The sequence below is a fragment of the Limulus polyphemus genome, unplaced genomic scaffold (genome assembly GCF_000517525.1).
Source record: "Limulus polyphemus unplaced genomic scaffold, Limulus_polyphemus-2.1.2 Scaffold817, whole genome shotgun sequence".
Classification (NCBI taxonomy): Eukaryota; Metazoa; Arthropoda; class Merostomata; order Xiphosura; family Limulidae; genus Limulus; species Limulus polyphemus.
In genome coordinates this window covers 241,742-262,338 of record NW_013666427.1, presented here as the reverse complement: position 1 = coordinate 262,338, position 20,597 = coordinate 241,742, and the positions used below count along the sequence as shown (strand labels likewise).

The 20,597-nt window shown below is 32.7% G+C and overlaps 1 protein-coding gene across 1 annotated transcript in view; it reads right to left on the bottom strand.

The window, feature by feature from the left end:
• LOC106460697 (cold shock domain-containing protein E1-like) overlaps positions 1-20,597 on the bottom strand; it is a 57,526-nt gene that overhangs the window by 25,310 nt on the left and 11,619 nt on the right. The window contains exons 3-7 of the mRNA XM_013920429.2: positions 13,036-13,197; positions 12,482-12,578; positions 10,269-10,423; positions 9,829-10,080; positions 403-486 (exon numbers count right to left, since the gene is read on the bottom strand). Coding sequence (XP_013775883.1) covers positions 403-486; positions 9,829-10,080; positions 10,269-10,423; positions 12,482-12,578; positions 13,036-13,197 — 750 coding nt within the window. The remainder of the gene's footprint in view (positions 1-402; positions 487-9,828; positions 10,081-10,268; positions 10,424-12,481; positions 12,579-13,035; positions 13,198-20,597) is intronic.

Here is a 20,597-nt window from a genome sequence, read left to right as displayed (position 1 = left end):
CTTATTTTCAATAAACAATCCTGAAAAATATTTGGGGGGTGCTTAACTTTTTTCCAGGTGTATAGATTAATCAATGTTATATAATCAAATTACTCAAACACTGGGATGGGAAAATTCCAAGTCAAATATGTTAAAAGAAAAGCTTTCAGGTTCTTTCAAACACAGTATAGGACAGACACTGGAATGTTCATAAGTATTTGAATTTGATAGCTTGAAACTGATTGAAATCTAAAATCATGAGCAAACAATCATATATCATAGAACGAGTGTACAGATACAAACTAACATAACCACAAATTTCAAATAATAAAATAAATCTGGATAACACTGTATTGAATCACTGCTAAAAATGCAAGAGCTGTTACAAAAAGAATCTATTGTACTAAACTTTAATTTACTCACATTCCTGGTCTGTATGCTGAATTCTACATCAGCTCCCAGATCTAAATTTCGGAATTCTTTACATTCACTTGAGTGAAAAAATATCTGTAAAATAATGTAACTATTAAAGTACTATATTTATAAATTTAAAACTTTATCTTTCATTCTTCAAACATTCAAATTATAATTTGAAACCCACAGCCAGTTTACTTTTATTTTTTTTATAATGCTTTACAATGAAATACTTTCCATGCTTATTTTATATGACAGTAAATCTTTAAGAACAATAAATTAAGATGAATGGAAAAAAATAACCAAAATGTACAAGTAACACTGGCATGGGTGAAATATCTTCTAGCTGCTTTCTCGGTTTAATTACAATATAAATTAAGAAGCTCTAACAATGCATGGTCTGATCCCAGACCAACACTTAATCCTTAAAAGATGAAACACAATAATAATATTATTTTACATTTAACATCATAATATTCAAGACATTCATACCATCTATAAGAAACTAGACCTTTGATGTTTTTGACAAGTAAAATATAGTGACTGATGAAAATTAACAATTGTTTGTCCATTCACAAATTTATTTTATTTAATATTTGAATAAATTACCTTATACTTAATTGAGTGATTCACTTATATGTCTAGAAAAAAAAAATCCAGTGATTAATATATAAAACTTAAAGTTCAAGAAGGATGAATAAAGCAGTTTGAGTCATATGTTTTTACATTCATAAAGAACATTGCAATGCAAAAAAAAGTTTAAAAACCATTAAAAGCATCAATTTAAACAGTACTTATGTACATACAATATTAAACAACAAACACTTAAGCTGAGATGAAAGAAATCAATATCACATAAGAGTGGAACCATAAATAAATAATAAAGTTAAAAAGCGATGTGTTTTGGAGACAAAACACAATAGCTAATTTCATACTAATGTACTCAAGCAGCTGAACTAATATCTTGGTGCAGCAGTTCTCAAAATTTAGAAATACATGGATCACTTTCAATTTAAAATTTTTTTGCAGGCCCTCAAACCTATCAGTTTTTATTTTGTTAATGATTGTGTAGATGAAAATCTGTATTCCAAAATTAAATGATTTAATTTATATAGATTTAATTTTATGAAAAATATTTTTATTCTATAAATCATTTTTTAAAAATATTTTAAAGAAATTTTGCACGACTTTCAGACCCCTTGGAAGACCTCAGTTTGAAAAAAGCTATTTTAGTAATTAAAAACAGTAGTTTGTGGTTTGGCACATAAATTAGTATTATCATTACAAAAAAAAACAGAAAGCACAAACTACAGTTGAATATACATGTTCTTATGTTGTATTTTACTTAGAAAGTGGGATTACTAAACCTCTAGCTATATATATAATCTAATCATCTAGATTGGCCATGAATGTAAAACACCCAAATGAAAAATCTTCTTAGCCCTCTCCAGATGGGTCACAGGACAAAAACCATGTCATTGCATTTGTTGATTTGCATTCAAAATTTTATTGAACTACTATTTCATGAATTTATGTCAATAAGTTTGATATCAAACTGTTGATTACAATTCAAATTTTAGTATTATACATTATCTAATTTCTTAATTTAATAGTAAATATTAAAAAACACAGATAAACATCGATTTTTGTGTCACGTGGTATTTTGAATGCAGCACTGGTTCAAAGTCTATAGTTTTGTATGAATAAGGAACCAATATTGACAAGCTATAATATGAAATAAGAACCTCTTATCTTTTCTATTTGCTCATGTAATAAATCAAACACAGTGGCACCCCAACCACCTCTTTCCATTTTTGGAAACACTCCCTTATATACACTTATTTCTATATATGACATGAATAACCAATTAAAAGCTCAGAATGTCACCCTAGTGGCTTTCTTGGCCATTTCATGTATTAGGACGCCATCTCGTTCTTTCAAACCAAGATTTCAAGTTGGTAGGTTGTGTCTTTAATCTCCTCGAAATTTCATATTTTTTTAGACAAAAATACAGCTTAGTTACTAAGCTTGATAAATTATCATGGAATTCTATGGTATCGATATAGTAATTTATGATTTTTCGGTTATTGAACTGTATATATAAACCCTAAACAAATTATTTGTTCCATATCCTCCACGTGCAAAATTTTAAAAGGCTTAGCAACCTACGTCAAGCAGGAACCGAGTACAAAAGTCATAACTAGAAGAGATAATTGTTTACTTTACTTCTTTATTTACTGTTCTATGTTAAAGAGAAATAAGTTTAAGCACTTATTTCTAAATAGTAATAATCTATGTAGATATAAAATGTATAATAACTGTATTTTAAAATAGTCTATTAAAATACAGCCAAGACATGTCACTTTGTAAAGACTAAAGGTCAGATTTATATTATTGGATATGGTAACATCAGAGCACTTGTGCAGTGTCATTGTAGCTTCTGTATTGTTAGCCAGGCACGGCTGAAAGGTAATATAATAAAAATATATAAATGTACAATGTTACAAGATTTAAGCTATTTAGTCTAAACATTTATGTTTTTGGGTTATAATTTGTTGTCATTTTAGAACGAAAGAGGCATAATTTATATTTATTTCCTAATCTTTATGGTGGTTACAAAATTGGTCAAATCTACCAAACCCATAGAGATTTTTTAGTGAAAATAACAGATAAAATCTAAAGTTTTTTTTCTTAAGATATGTTTGATAACTATCTGGACATTATAAAGATTTTGCTTTTGAAATTTGAAAATTTTCTGATGCACAAAATTTTTTAATCTTAATATGAAAATCACTTTGCATATTGGATAGGCAACATGCAAAGAAAAGGCATGAGAAAAACATTGCTTTAGAAACCTTAAGACTTAATAAAAAAGAATTATACTTTGTGTATGAAAGCATTGTAATGTTCACTGATAATCTGCCAAATTTTGTTAATATACACTTACTAGTTTAAAAGTTATAGCATTAAAACTATATCAAGCACAAAACGGTTATGAGGTTGGTCCCAGAAACCAAGCTCGTGCTGAAAGAGTTAAAGCATGCCTAGTAAATGTTAACACTTTCCTACACTGAAAATGTATTTCTGATAGATACTTACCTTCCCTCACAAAATAGCTTTTCTCAATTAGTACTGCCCTCTGTAATTGAACATAAAAAGCAGAAAAACATGAAGGAAACCCATAATACGTATAACCTATTAATGGGACCTCAGGGTGTCAAGTGGCTAGAGCACAACAGACCACAGTGGTAATTCAACCTCATTCTGGTGGTATCTGGAATTGTCTATTAGTTCTGCAGGCAGAGAATAACCTATCTCTTCACCTCAAAACAGGAAATGGTAGAGAAGACTCCACTTGCACGCATTTCCAACCCAATCAACACTTGATCCACCACGAACCAATATCCAGCAGATGGTGGGAAGGAGGAAAGCATTGGTGGCATTGGGTATGGTTCTTCTAGTCTGCAGTAGGAGGAGGATACCCAGCCTTTACACAAGTGTAAATATACGTGCTGCATCCAGCCACAACTAGCACCGGGTCTGCCAAAAATCAACATCCAGCAAACAGTAGGTAGAGAGACAACAAATCTGGAGTGCATCTGCAGTCCAAAACGACGCAGCATTTGGCATTTTAAATCCAGTACACGGTAGGAAAATGGATACCGACCAGAAAACCTGACCCCTTCTCCCTATTAACCTCATCCGGAGGATAGTATATAGGTGACACGTCTTAGCTTGAGGGGCTTCAACCAAAACCTGGCGGTATCTGGAATTGTACATCGAGTCCACAGTAGGAAGGATGTCATGCCATTGACACTAGACCCACTAGGAATGTACATCTGGAAGATAGTAGAAAGGAGGAATGCCATGGTGGGAAAAATCCATCTGCCAGATATACATATTAATAAGGTGCAATGCTGCAACCAAAACTCAGTGGAACTGTACGTTAGGTTCACGGTAAGAAGAGTCTCAATGCCACAGAGCAGAGATGGCAGCAATCTCTGTCTGCTTTACTCGTGTGTCCATGACTGTACAGTCTGGGACAAATATATATATGAAGCAAAACACCATTAGAGAGAACTACCACTAGTCCTACGGAACACCCCATCTCTACAATGAGTGTAACCTAATCCTGTAACGTAATTGTTTCGGCATAGATGACAATTGAATGGAGACACACAACCAACACCTGGCAGCATCTGGAATTGTACACCAGGCTCATCACAGGAAGAGCTACATAGTAAATGACATCAAGCATGGTCACAGGATAGACAGTGCAGGTTTTCAAAAAAAGATATACCTGGTCAGGTACCATTCGCCACAGAATGGTATCCACAATACACTAGCAAAAAAAGTCCCTGTAAATAAAGAAACAACAAGAACATAATAAAGAAAAACTAAGTCTGCAGTATAAAGGAAAGTGCTGACCAATTTCCGAGCAAAAACAAGCACGTCTGCATAGTACTACTGCCAATCGAGAAATGTTTAATGAGTGCAAATGTGGAGAAGGCACTGGTTACAATAGGGGTTGTGTCATGCTCCTATTGGTGGAGAGCTATTGCATAATCATTTACATGTGGATATACAGAAGTGGGAAGTGGAAAGCCAGTGGCGAGCATTGAAAGAATGCACTGATAGAGGGCAGTACCAATTGAGAAAAGCTATTTTGTGAGAGGAGGTAAGATATGGTATAGGAAATTTGACATGTACAATTTCCAACTCTATATATAAAAAGTATATTTCATATTAATTTATACTAAAATAACATATATTATTATTTAATTAAAATGTATATCAACAGGAGATACATCACACAGCAAGTATAAAATAGTTAGCTTGGCTGTATATTTTGTTTTACCCACCATCATGCCACAAGTTAAACAAAGAATAAGGCCTGGCTAACTAATGAATGAATATTTGCTGTAAAATTCTTATCAATGCTATACGTAACTACCATTTTGGAAGCCAATTTTTATTTCACTCCTTTAAGTCGCACACTCAATCCTTATTTGTCCGCACCTTTCTTTCACACCTAAGGTGTTTTTAATTAGATATGACTTTTTTGTCAATACACACCAACAAATCACAGCAAGTAAGAAAGTGACACTCAACAGTAACCCACATCAGCTTTAGGATTGTAACCCTATTAAATGGAATAGATATTTACTTTACAGAACCAAACAGATTCTTGAAAATATATAGTGGTAGTTTTTCCTCTCTAAAACAGTCTTAAGAGCTTTCTTTATTCTAATGCCATGGAATTTAGAACAGTTTCTTCTCATCATGCAATCAGTACAGTCATATCAAGCATCATTATTTATGCTAATTGTTTAAGCTACTATCACAACATTAAATGCTCTTTAACCCTCTAGCACTGGCTATCCTTTACTGTGCATGTCAAGAGGTTTTAGTGGCTTACATTCAAAATTTTATTCAATTACTTTATGTTTATGTTATAGCACGAAATCTTAGCTAATAATCCATGTTTTAAGTTCTTAATTTTATAAGGCAATATTTAAAAAAATCCTGAACTTCCCTTAGTGTGACATATTTTCTCTAAGCATGTCCTCCTCTTTATTTTATCCATCACCCCTCCAGTAAGTACAAAATTAAACGTAAATTACTCACTATAAAATCGTCATTGCTCAGACAAACCATAATTTTTATAGCCTTCAATTTTGTTTGGTTACAGAGGTATCAAATAGAAAATCAGACCCCTCTTGCCACACAAACTGGTCATATCCTCTCTTTCAGGATTTGTTAATAGTTCTTTCTTACATTTAATTCTATATTATCTATAACCAATAGAAAACCAAGGTTTTCATCTATCAAATGACGTATTATATTACATTGTTTTCTGAAAGAGAATTATGAATTTCTGTGTTAGTACAAGCTTTGTTCCTATGGGAAAGATAACAACCAGCTTGAATAAATTTGTAACAGCTCTTGTTGCATTGTTAGAAAGCCAGAAAAATTGTGATAGTTAGAAAATATTGCCTGCTTTTGCATGTTATTATTCTATGCTCTTTGGTACATTATTTAATTAAATAAAAATTTAGTGTATTACAACAATTAGTATAAAAAAGTAGGGTTAAGTGTAATTGACAGTTGAGAACAAAAAAATGAATACTTGGGTAAGTACTTTATTGTTTTTTCATATTTATTTTTTATTCATTATTATAAAAGTAACCAAAATGTAAAATTATGGATCTCTTTAGGTTATTTATGGGTAAATTAGGTAAAATAAATAATAATATGAAGATAATAAAAATGTTTCATTAAAAAAATATTTTTGTATGTGAAAAACAACGTTTACTGAATGACTGCCAAATTTCGTCTCACACTATGAGACTCCTAACTGTAGTTTGAAAACATCTATCAGTTTACCAAATTTGAAGAAAAATTAATAAAAGTTAAGTATGTTTTTCAATCAAATACAATTTCTGTACTTTTGGTAGGATGAAAAAAAAGTAAGGACACAATCAAATTGGAGATGTTATTTCTCAGGTATTTCTTAATGGATTGTTTTGACATTTGGTATGTGAAGTCTGATTCCAGTAGAGCACATTCACTGAAAGTATGTGATAGTTTGGACTACCATTGTCCAAGATACAGAAGGTATAAAAACACTAAACTATCACTCCATATTTGCAGAAGTTTGTCTTGGCCACACAACACATTACAGTGTGTCTTGATAACTCTGTACTTTCTTAATTTATCTTCATAAAAATTGGTATGATTTTGTTAAAGATTACAATTATTTTGTATACCAAGAATGAGATTATTTTTATCGGGTATTTCCATTAAAATTCGTTATTTATTTATTTAATGTAGTTATTTGCACTCAAACACTGAATATTTCGATTGCAGGTGAGTTTCAGGTTAAGTATGAAAATATTTTTTCCTACCTCATAGTTTCAAATTTCATTTGCATAACCCTTAGAACCTCTTAAATGAATATCAAAAGTTTTTATGGTAAATGTCTGCATTTTATTTTTCACTTTCTCTACCATATTACTAACTATAGCTGTTATCATCAATGTCTAGTACAATTGAATGTTTAAAATTAAGACATAGAAAATAAAAAAAATTACATCCCTTTTAATTTTTCATCAAATAATAATAAAAATCTTATTTACTGCAAGTATTTATGTTTTCACATAGTTTATTTTTAACCCTAACACAACATTCTGCACATGTCATTGAGTTATATTCAAAATTTAATTAAACCTCTTTACTATCAATGTATTTTAATGACATTATTATTATCAAGTACATTATAGTTCAAAATTTATATTATCTTAGTTTTTATTTCTTTATTTCAAAAGAAACATAGAATGCAACAATGAAATCTTGCAGGTTTATGTCACATTATGCACAAGCTATAAACAATGTTGAAATTTAGCAAAGTATATCTTTCTTGTCCTTTTGACATGTATGGTTCAAAGTATGTTTGTTGAATGTAGTTGAAACAATAAATAAATTTTGTCACCCCTGACAGATGACACACCCACATTCTATAGTTTAACATTGAACTTTAGAAGTCACAAGTACTTTCAACATGTATATGTTTATGGTCGTTAAAAATAGCTCATTTAACACTGTACTACAACAATGGTTATTTTCAAATTGGCAGCAAGTTGTTGTCCTTGGGTAGATGTGACTGTTGTACTATTATTGGCTGCTTTGTTCATGATAGTACTTCAGCTGTTTCTCACTTAAATATGTTATAACTAGATAGACAGTTAAATTGCATTTAAGTTTTACTTTTATATTTTAGTTAATTATGCATTATTTGTGTTTTAAAATTCATATTTAAAATGTTTAATAATTTTTAGATAATAACCAAAGCTCCCCCTCGTTCTTGTAAGGCATCTTTACCAATTATGTATAAAAAAGATTTTGCTCAATGCTAAGGTATCTCTGCCATTCATACCATTCTATCACCCATGGGTATCTGTTAATGTGTTTCCATATAAATAGACAAATAGGAAAGAAAATAAAACATTAAAAATAACCTACAAGTGAAAAGGTAAAGACGTGAAATTACACGCATGACCCAAAAAAGATATTTTAATATTATTCAACAAAGAGTTAAAAAGTATATACATATTTCTATTTCTTAATCTTAAGCATTTCATTGCATGGTAAGTTGATAATAGCTAGAATTAGTGATACAGTAAAGAAAATTGAGAACAAAATATGAACATTTACCTTAAAAAACTTTTCATATTCAGTTAGGAGGTGTACAAGTGAAATGTGAAAACTATAAGATAATAAATAACATAAATAAATTAATTTAATTTTTTACTCAAAATGAAAATCACCTTGAAGGTGAACTATTAAGAGTAGTGCAAATAACTGAATTAATTGACGAATTTTTTTTATTTTTGGAATGAAATATAACAAGAACTACATAACATGCTGCACTGTGAAGCTTGTCATTGTTATAGTTAATGCTTTTTCATTTCCTATCATTTAATGTTATTATTTCCCTTAACATACATCAACAGGTGTCCTTAGGCAATATTACAGTATCATTGGCAGAGAAACTTTAATCTTTGGCAGAATGTTTTTGTATGACATACTGCACTAAGCCTCATGAACCGAGGCAGTTTGGATTATAATTTTAAAAATTATTAAACCTTTCTAATATGCATTTGAAAACATAAACAACACATACCTAACTAAAATATAAAACTAAAACCTAAATACAATTTAACTATCTATCTAACTAACATATCTCTAGATAAAAAATAATGCTAAATTTCTGTAAGGATGTATGCTGTCAACAATACTAAGAATAGTTTGAAGAGACTGTATGAAATTCTTCATGCCAATGTGAAAATAACCAATGTAAAACTGTAGTATAGAATTCTCTCTTTCTATTGGTTATAAACATCTACAGAAATAAATTGTGTTGAGTGTGAAATCATAGGACTGTGTGAAGAAAGTGACCAAGAGATATATTTTTCCTTTTTTAGAACTTGCTCTGAAGAATTTGAAGGAAGGATGTCTAACAGAGCAATTAGCCTAGTTTCTGTATATATGTTGAGGTCAAGTGTACAAGAAAAATTACTTAAGTTACAAAGTCCAAAAGCTGATACTTTGAAATATTTATGCATCACAGGACAACAAAACTGAAGATTAAGTTGTTTAAAGTTTCTCTGGGAATAAAGGAATCAAAACATAGATATTATAAAACATTGAATAATAACATACATTATAATGTCAATTTTATTGATATACATTGATAATAAAATTGCTTAAGTTTTGAATGTAACTTAGTAAAACCTTATGACATGCTCAGAAAGGGGACCCGTAACCAGAGAATTAAGAAAATAAGGCCTATATATAATTCATACATACATATATATCAACATACATTCCTAGCTAAAAACAATTCATGGCACTTTAAATAGTAATAGTTTTTACCTCTTTGACTACGTCAGCTCTTTCTATAAATCCAAAGGTTTCCTTCAAAGCACATACTACCCCCTGATATCTCACTGGTTGTGCTTTTTCTAATCTAACTTTTCTTGCACGAAGATTTCCAGATTTTTTGTCAGTTGCTATATGAAAAGCAACCTTATCTTTTGCTTTTAGGTGTTGGTTGGAATACTCAAGGTCGTCCTTTGTGTACGGAAGGAAAAAACATTCACCTCGATTCTCATATGCCACACGGCCCTATAAAAAATATTAAAAAATGATTTTAAAAGCTTGTAAGGCATCTGTGAGATTCTTAGAATACTGACATTGTACAGAGAGAACTGTGAAAAATATGGATAAATTTCAATATAAATTACTATTTTAAAAATAATTTCTTTTTACATATTGCATATTTATACTACTTCTAATAACTCAAAAACCCATACCTCAGAACCATCACTAATTTCTGTTGTCACAAAGCCAGAAACTCTGTAATCACTTAAAACTTCATGAGACAATGCTTCAGATGAGATTTTTGTAACTGAACTGGCAATGGGTTTCCCAGTTCTTCGATCATATGTCATTTCATACTCAACAGAGTCTAGAAAAAATTATTACTCCTAATTAATATTTCTTACAAATCAAATACAATTATGATTACAGATAGTTTACAAAGCTTGTAATAATACGGGATCTGTTACTTGTTGCAAGCTACATTTCCAGAATGGTTTCTCATGAGAAACACATTTAAGTCCTCTTATACAAATACATACAAGTTTGTTAAAAACTGTTCAAAAATTTTAACTTAAATATGAATTTTTCTTCAACTATTATTTTAATAAAACAGTATCTATTCCATTTATGGTATGCATTACTTCACTAAAAAATTACAATAATTTGGCCATCTTTAATTAAAACTATGTTTGCTGATATTCACAAAATAGTTGATTTTTTAAAAACATCATCAAGCATTAATTTTGACACCATGCAAATTTTTGTTCATAAATGAAAGATTCAATACTCAAAACATTAACCATCACTCCTTCTTCATATAGTTTATACTTTATAATATCTTCAAAAAAAAATTAACTATTTTTATAATATTAACAATTGTTTTACTTTTCTTAGTTGCAATAGCAAAAATTATCACATATAGACAAGTTCTGATGTAGGTAACAACAGAATATTTTCTTTAAGAAATTATAAATTTTCTGTCAACTTAATATCTCAGTGAAAATTTAAAAAATGTTCTTTTAAAAAACAGTTATTGATTTATACATGCATCAAAACAACTCTGTAAAACTGATTAGGCAAGACATTTTTTTAGATGAACTGTACACACTTTTCAGAACTAATCTCTGAAACCCAATACAGACATAGTTGGCTGATGTGTTTGTTCATACTGAATAATCACTTTTCAGATGGAACTTTAAAAAATATACTTCAATTAATTACACTCTAACCAATGTTTCTATCCCTACTTCACAGGTACAGATTAGTTAAGTGTCATTTCACAAATAACTGGTTGTTTTAGTTCAGAGCTACACAATAGGCTTACTGTGCTATGTTCATTACAAGGAATTGAACCTCAGATTCCAGTATCGTAAGTTTATAAACTTCCTGTTGACCCACAGGGGAATATCAGATATAATTGTTTCAATAAGCCCATAAACCAAAAAATATAATAGTAAAAGTAACAACTAATAATTAAGTAACATTTAATAGAAAAAAGAAAGTTCAATACCCCAAATTTAACACTTCTTTGCCAATTCATTGTGGCACTTTCTGAGGTACAGTGTGGTACTTGGCTAAATTATAGTAGTTTTCTAACTACCTAAAGTAGTGCAATTCAGAGTCAAATAACATGTGTTGGCCATACTACAGAGAAAGGAATATGATATTCTTACCTTTGTAAATTGCTAAAGTTTATTTTCAAATATAATGAAAAACTAAACAGGCTAATGAGATTTTTCTATATTTTTGGTCTTTTACTTTTTAGTTGTTTCTTAGCTGTAAAATGTGGCATGATTATTTTGAGTTATGCTATATGATTTATGGAACATTTACTTATTTAATTAATACTTGAAACCATCAATACTTGGTGAAACTACAGAACTTAAGAAAACAAAGACAGTTGTGTTTCACAAATATTTCAAACAATGGTTTCACCAGTAAAGGTATTATCAGGTACAATGGTAAGTTCTATAAATTCAAGCATAAAAATCATGTTATGATAAAATGTGGATAAAATAACATTCAAAAAGTAAACCTTATCTGAGAGGTATAAATTTGATTTTCTAGAATATCAAAAATAAGGAAATTAAATCCTAACAAAAGCTTTTCCAAAATTCCAGCCTCATGAAGGCCATCTGATGATGTTACTGTACCTGATGGTGCCTATATTGACTTTGTTTCCTTCAATTCTGTAATAGTTATTTACCGCTATATTTTGGTAAATCAAACTTACAACTTACAATATATATAAATTACATATTTTATTATTATCCAAGTTTGAATTTGTGTTTTATTTCAACATCAGTTTAGTGTTGTTATTTCATTAGTACTGAAAATTTGAAACAGTTATGACTGAAACCCAGTTTCTCATATGCAACACAACCTTACTCAATAAAAGATGCTAAAAAGAACAAAAATAAATCACCTCCTATTTTTAGGTGTTCAATTTTACCAGAAAATTGACTGAAATGAAAAAATAGTCTTGCTTGTCTCTCAGAGCACTGAATGAATCCATAAGAATGCTACAGAAAAGGAAATAAAAGATAATGACACTTTTTAAATGTAAATTCTGTATCAATGATTTAATTTATAACTATAATGTCAGTCAAAACGACTGACAACGACTAATGACAACATACTTAAGTGGTCTTGCTAGCTTTCCAAACTAATCAATTTTCAGTGTACTTGTTACAGAATATATAACTTTAAAAATGGGTTTCATAAAGGAATAAGATTATTTTGGTTAACATGTTTGAAAATTAACATTACTGTTACATTTGTTATAGATTGTAAGTTCTGGTAATAAACACATTAAAAACTGATAACATGTTATTGCTTTAGATAGTCAGTTTAATAAATTCAAGCATAATATTCATGTTACAGAAAATCTGAATAAAATAATATTCACAATGTAAACCTTATCTGAAAGGTATAAATTTTATTTTCTAAAATATCAAGAATAAGGAAATTAAATCACACCAAAAGCTTTTCCACGATTCCAGCCTCACGAAGGCCACTTGATGATGAGCTACAAGTAGAGCTAGACATGTTGCTGTTATCTTGATTGTTGGCAGTCTTACTGAAAGAAGGAGAGCGCTGGTAGGAAGGTGTGGTACTGGGTTGTGATGGCGGCTGGAAATTCTGTAAAATGACAAAAGAATACGATATATTATCCTTAAACAATATACAGTGTCCTAACAAATTTGTTTATATAAATAAATTTAAATACTGTAGGTTAGTCATACAGTGCTCCCTGGTTATAATGCCATTGCTTATACTGCAGGTCTTCCTTCCTCCTCCTACATTCTACATTGGGCTTGCCCAGAGTTGGAGGATCAAAATAAGGAGCCTGCTGATCTACCTACTGCTCAAGAAGCACTAAGCAGCTTAGAAACTGCGATGATGTGGTTAGAGGCACAATAGGATGTCAAACCAGTGAACCTTTTGCAGTTAGCATCTGTCAAAAAAATTATCTTGTAGAAAATATTCTATCATTAAAAAAACGAAAAATTTACTGACTTTTTTAAAGAAATGATTTAACAAAATAAATTTCAAGTACTGGCTTTGTATTCATGTCGATACATGTTTATTTTGTACTTTGTTGTTTGTAGCAAGTAAAGAAACTTTAAAAAATTAAAAAAGAGAGTTGTATGTATGTACTGTACTGAGTAGTACGACCATTTTCTCAGTTATACTGCTGAAAGTATTATAATACAGGTCACTACGCCTCCTCTGAAACTCACGTTATAACTGGAGAGCACTGTACTATACATTAATTTGTAAGGTTTTATTGCTTCTGATTAACAAATGATAGAAATCTATATAATTAAGAGAGCAATGCGCATGCATGTGTGGGAAACTATGTAAAAATGGAATTAGGATTAGGAAAGTACAGATGATGTCTCCATATGTGTAAGGGAGAGGTGGGTGTAGACAGTCTTATGCATTGCAAAGAGATAGGTATTTGGAGCATGGATCTGTCATCTCTCAGAGTCACCTTCTCAGACAGCAATGTTTAAGTATCAAAGATTTCTGTGTGAATTTCAATTTATAACTATAAAAAAAAAGGGGGGCAATTTTATCATGATTTAACATTTTTCAAAAAATAAAGAAATTTTCCTATTTATCTTCGTGAAATCTTAATGAAAATAGTTCCATAATTTACACTGATACATGTACACAAATTTAGCAAATGTTCATTGTGAAGAAAAATCATGTTTTCCAATTCCAATATTTAAATTATATAAATGTAAAAATGGTTTATCTACACTTTAATATAGATTATAGTAAGATGTAGTGGATTATGAGGACGACCCTGGAATTTCTTCATAAAATCCACTCCTTAAGTCCCATTTGAACACCTTTAGGAGTTTAGCCTGAATTCCACAAAAGGGGATTAACGGTTTTGCTTTAGTACTTTGATGGCCATGATTAAATGCCAGTTAAGAGGCATGATAAGAGTTTTTAGTCTTCTAAATTTAAGGCTTACAGAGAAAATAAATGTGAAAGAGTCTTTCTAAGATGTCACATGAGATAACCTTAAATCTTTCATGATTGAAGGTGTATCAACGATACCCAATGATTTTTCATTCGCACATTGGAAATACTTAAATTGTACAAAATATGGAGCAAATGTACTTATATAGTTTCAGTTTAATTTAGTTTTTCTATCATTTTTAACATTTTGAAATTTCCAAAATTTTGTTGAGAAACATTAGAAATACTTTAATTCCTTTCAGAATAAAAATGATTTTTAATGTTAAGCAAAAATTTCCAGTTCATATATACAATCCGTTTCAACTTGACTGATTAGAGCAGCTGTCAGTTCTCACTATAAATCATAAAAAACATGGCAAAAACTGAAAGATTTATCAGTGACCTATGGTCTGGGCTGTCACAATGACCTCAGGTCAGTTAGGTAACAATATTTTAGATCAAGATCAATTTATATCTAATAAATATAGTTCCTCTTCAAACATAATCAGCTTGTTTACTTACATTGTTTGACTACGACAAACTTAATTACATCAAATAAGTAAGAATTTGAGTTATCAAAATAATTTATTGTCATCTAGTGTTCTCTTTTAATCAAATGAGGTTTATTCAATGCCTTGTCATAAAATAAAATTTACAAAGCTTTCAAACAAATATAATTTAACACAAAAATGTTTTCAGGAACAAAAAAGATGTCTAAAGAAATTAGAAAAAATCACAGATCTGTGGCTTGTTCTTAAGTTTATAATTTTCCCACTAAATTCCCTGGTTCTTTTCAGGAGTGTCATTTAAATCACTTTCCAAGAAACCACAAATTACTTCTCACATCACTTCATATATGAAAAAACAGCTTATAATCCACTCTTAGTGTGCTCTATCTAATAGTATTTAAGTTATGCCTGTAGCTATTTAGTAAAATTAGCTCCATTAGTAATTGTTACACCATATGCTGTGAATTCACAAAAAGTGGGAAAATAGTCCTGTAATTAAACAAATTTCACACATAGAGGGAAAATGAACAGAGAAACAAGGTTGGTTAATTGTATTCTCCAGGAATGATGATTTCTCAGCAAATATAAGCTGTACAAGGCCAGCAAATTTGAAAAAAAAATCCATGCATTGCTTACCAATGAGAATCCTCAAAGTTGTTAAAGAATGTAAGTTAGAACATTTTTTAAAATTTCTTTGTGAATTGCACTATATAAAAAAAACAATTCTAAAATATTTTCAAGTAAAAAATTGTTGAAATACTTAGAATTATTATGTTAAACTTTAAAATTTGATGTACAAGTGTGCACTCGATATCTGAAAGGTGCTCACCACAAGCCTTCTATCTCCTCTTCATTGGAATTGATTGATTCCAATGCATCTCTCATGCAAATCATGATGCACCAACTCTCCGCCAATAAGAGTGCCACATACTCTCATGACACATGTGACTCCCTCTATTCCATTCTACCAACTATCACTTCAAGTTTTGGCAGAAGATGGAATCACAGTATGAGAGGAGGTAAGTACCTATCAGAAATACATTTTCAGTGTTGGAAAATTATAACTTCTGATACGGTACATTACCTCCTCTCACATAAATAGTTAGAATCCCACATTGAATAGGTGGGGGGACCAGTGCGAGGGAAAGAAAGAAGCATCTGAAGGACACTCCCTAAGATGAGACAGTCAGATTCTAAGATCTAATGTGGGGAACCACACTACTTCTGAACCAGGCATACTCTTTGTCCATTGTAGAAAGATGTCCCATATATGGATAGAAAACAGAGGAGAACATCCATTTGGGAGAGAACTATGGCCAGAAAGTGATTCAAACCATGCATTATTTATGAAGTTCAGTCCCAGAAATTAAAAAGGGGGTAAAATAATAAGGACGTGCTCCTAGGTGTAGAGTAGCTGGGATGTGACAGACTGTATACGGCAAGTCAACTACATCCAAAATCCATGCCACTGAGAACCGACATCCATGCAGGGGGTAGTATCTAGTATCCCCCGACTCATGAACTGGGCGCATATGAAAATGATAAATTGATAGATCGATCTGGGAACCCGACATCCATTATCAAAAAGATGTCTACATAACGTAAACCATCTCCCTCAAATGTGAAATTGATCTAAACCACCCCAAGCACATTAACATCCTCGGAATAAAAAATCATCAAGGAATAGTGGAAGGGAAAGAACTGTTACAATCCGCAATTACCTCCACTTGGCCCACAACACTGATGGAGTATAAATGAGGGAGGAATATTGACATGTGAGAAGACTTATGTTGATTGGTTCTACTGGAAACTGACATCCACATAGGGGATCACAATCGAGGGGGGTACAGCAATTTCGACGTCTCACTCCCATTTGTTTTTGTGTTTCATATTGGAGGATATCACATCCACACCAGCAGAACACCACCACCCTACTCTCAACTGAATGGTTTTATAATCATTCCTATTGTTTGTTTGTATTTCATTACCTCATTCATGAGGATGCCTCCATGGTCCACAACCCCAGCAGCTTGAAACTGGAAAGTAGTAAGGACTCTCAAACTCCACTAAAATAAAAGCGGCTAAAACACAGTCGAGACTCCAGAGGAAGGATAACACCTGAAACAGTGCAATGGGTGACTATGAAACCCTATTTTTAAAAGCAGACCATACCAATTTATTCAACATAAGGCATGGCAGGGATGGGCAACTATCCTCTTTTGCTTTACCCATGAAGTCCATGGGTTGGTACAGTCCGGATGTGACAAACTTATGAAGCAATTGTATAGTGAGGAAAAACCTACAAGTAATCTTATGTAAAATACCATCTCTGCAGTGTGCATTGCATGGCCATGGAATTATAATATGCAAGTTGACATAGCTTGACAGTGTGGATATGAACACTTAAAGAATATCTGGTCAGTCACCACTTGTCACAGAGTGGGATCCAAACAATGAGCATTAATAAAAGGGAAAAGGACCCTTAGAAAGAAAAAATTATAATTGAAAAAAACTTACCCAATCAAAGTCTCACTGAATTCTGATGTTCTAGAATGGTGAAAGAAGATAACCTGAAGAAGAAGAAAACCGTGATCCGATGCAAATAGTGAGAGAAGAACATATCATGGGTAGTCCACATGCCCAACTGAAGAATTACCTCCAAAGGATGACGAAGATGAAATGTCAATGAAAAGTTAAGGTGTCGAACTAGTTGAGAAAACACATGGAACAAAGGATGGAAGAAACATGATAAAGAGGAAGAAGCCAATCAAATGAAAAGCCAAACCCAAATGGTAAATGAGGAAGGAGAAAGAACATGAACAGAGGACTGTTGCCAAGGGAGAAAGAGGCAGGAATGGACAACATAGAAGGAAGCCGTGTAGGCAATATAATAGAGAAGAGCACATACAGAATATAGAAGTTATCCAGATCAGGACGGGGATAAAGGTGTGAAATGGAATGAAAAGAAAGTGGCTAAATGGCGGAGTTATCCTCACGAGCCTCCAAAGTGTCAGGGAGGAAAAATGATCCGGAGAAAGGAGAAGATATGAAGAAAGATAAGGAGTACATGAAACAATGAAGGCATAGAAAACAGACCCCTAAAATTCACAGGCGAATAGGAGAAGAAGGAAAACAAGGAGCACTGGGAGAGTGGTTCAAACGTAGGCAAAGTGAGGCTGTGGAAAACCAGATTAATATCCCCCATCTGGAAGGGCAGCATGCTATGGCTAATGACAAATCTGGAAGGAACACATCCACAGGTAAAGTGCAGGTGAAGTAAATAACTGCACGATCGGGAAAAATTAAAGTTGTGGGACATGACTACCCCAAAATTCGAAACTGAGGAGACAGAAGGTAAGAGAGGAAATCTGCATGACTAAGAACAGTGGGTTGATCATGGGAAAACCCTGAATCCAGAAACTAACGACAGAAAAATTCCATTTACTTTGAGAAACTTCCATGTAGGAAGGGTGAATGAAACAAGCCAGAAAGTGGCTAACTATCTGGAGAAGCTAGATCACCTTTCCAATGACCAGAGGAAAACCAGGCATGAAGACAGAGGACAGGAAGGTCTGGATGAAATACCAGTGACTGAGAGTGGCTAAGACAGAAACAGAGGGAAAAAGGTAACGGAGTAGGAAGTTGGGGCTGGAGAAGCGACAGGAACCACAGCTGAGATGGCCAGGAAAGAGCTATCAGAAGAATTGAACATGGAGTGTCAATGAAGAATGAAATTACCCAGAGAAGAAGGAGAACAAGAGGATAGACAAATGTGTAGATCCAATCCTGGCTGAAAACATCGATAGCCAGAGCATGCAGATGAGGGACCGGAGACCAAAACCAAGACAATTTATGATTAAGGGATGTAGCAAAAGCCTCAATGTGAGGAGTACCCCACTGAAGTCAAAACCACTGGAAAACAAAAATAATTGAGAGACCACTCCATCAGATAAATGTTGTCTGGAAAGAAATCTAGTCCACAACAAGAGTGAAAGCACCTGGAACATGACACACAATGATAGGAATATCAAGAATGTGGGCCCAAAAAGAAGATTCAATGTATGAATACAGCGGGATGGAGAATGGGTGCTGCCCTGGTGATTGAGATAAGCAACCACTGAAGAAATGTCAGAATGGATCATTACCAGACAATTTCTGGCCAGATGGAGAAAATGAACCAAAACACTACCTACAGCAAGAAGCTCCAGAAGGTTGATAATATAAGACTTCATGGTCACAGACCAAAAACCCCAGTTGATCAACCCACGCCCTTCATCCCCGAAGGGATGCATCTAAGAAATGTGGAAAACCGGATGAGGAAGAGGAAGAAGGAAACCCACTGATGTGCGAGTCCTATCTGACCACCAACCCCGATCGACGACAAGGGTAGGAGGAAGGGTAATAAGAGGCAACAAAGGATCCCTGAAAAATTCCATTGGTCATGAAAAGCCCACAAAAGAGCCCACATATGAGCTTGACCTAGGGGATAAAGGCTACCATGGAAGATCATATCCCCTAAAGTGATAGAACTTTGCAAGCTGTAATCAAACTAAAAACTCATTGAACAAAGTTGAAGAGGAGAAGGGTAGGCCCAACTGAGATGTGAGTAGAAAAACACCTAAATGGACAAAATTTTAGATAGGTTGCAGTAAGGACTTCTCCAACTTGATTAACAGCCAACTATAGCCACCTTCAGAAGCAGCTGATAAGGGTAACAGATGGAATCTGTTCAGAACTAGTGAACAGTAGCCAGTCAACCAATGAAAGAGGAAAGTGCAACCCGAGAGCACATAAGTGATGAATGAATGCTCTGAATGCCTGACAAAACATACAGGGCTGAAGCAAGTCCAAAGGGCAGTGCACAAAACAGAGAAACCACTCTGTGAAGAATAAACAGGAGAGTCATGAGTGATGAAATATTAGGATATGCAAATAATCATTCAAGACATTCCTTTTTGTCATTGATAAGCCTGGAGAAAAAGCCCACCTAAGGGTGAGAAATGACTCCAAGGTAAAACAGGGCAGATTGAAATTTAGAATGAGGCAGGACAAACCTAGTACAGACCGCCAGTCTCTGGTTTGGCATAACGACAACAAACAGACTGGAATAAAAGCCTGGAGAAAGATGAACAGGAGCAACAGCCTGTAGAAACAGAAAATCTTGTACCTCCTAGGACAGATGAAAGCTGGTGGCAGGATCCCAAGTCATGGGAAAGGAAAAGGGTATCAGGGACAAAGGAGGTAATAAGAAATCATAGAAAAATGGGGAAGTGGATAAAATTTAACATACCTGAAAAATCATGTCAAAAACTGCCATATTAGGCCTAGATGATTCTGCAGGAGGGATAGAGAAAAATACATCAAAATCTGGTGGTGTAAAAAGGCTATCAAATCTTTATTGGCCCGAACAGGCTCGACTTGTTCAGGAGGATTAGAGGGGCAAGTTAAGAAGAAGAAAGTTGACCCATATAATGATCAATCTCCCCCAGTCTGGAGAAAATCAAACAAAAGTGTTTGATGTAAAATATGCGAGTGTGAGAAAAAATATATAGATGG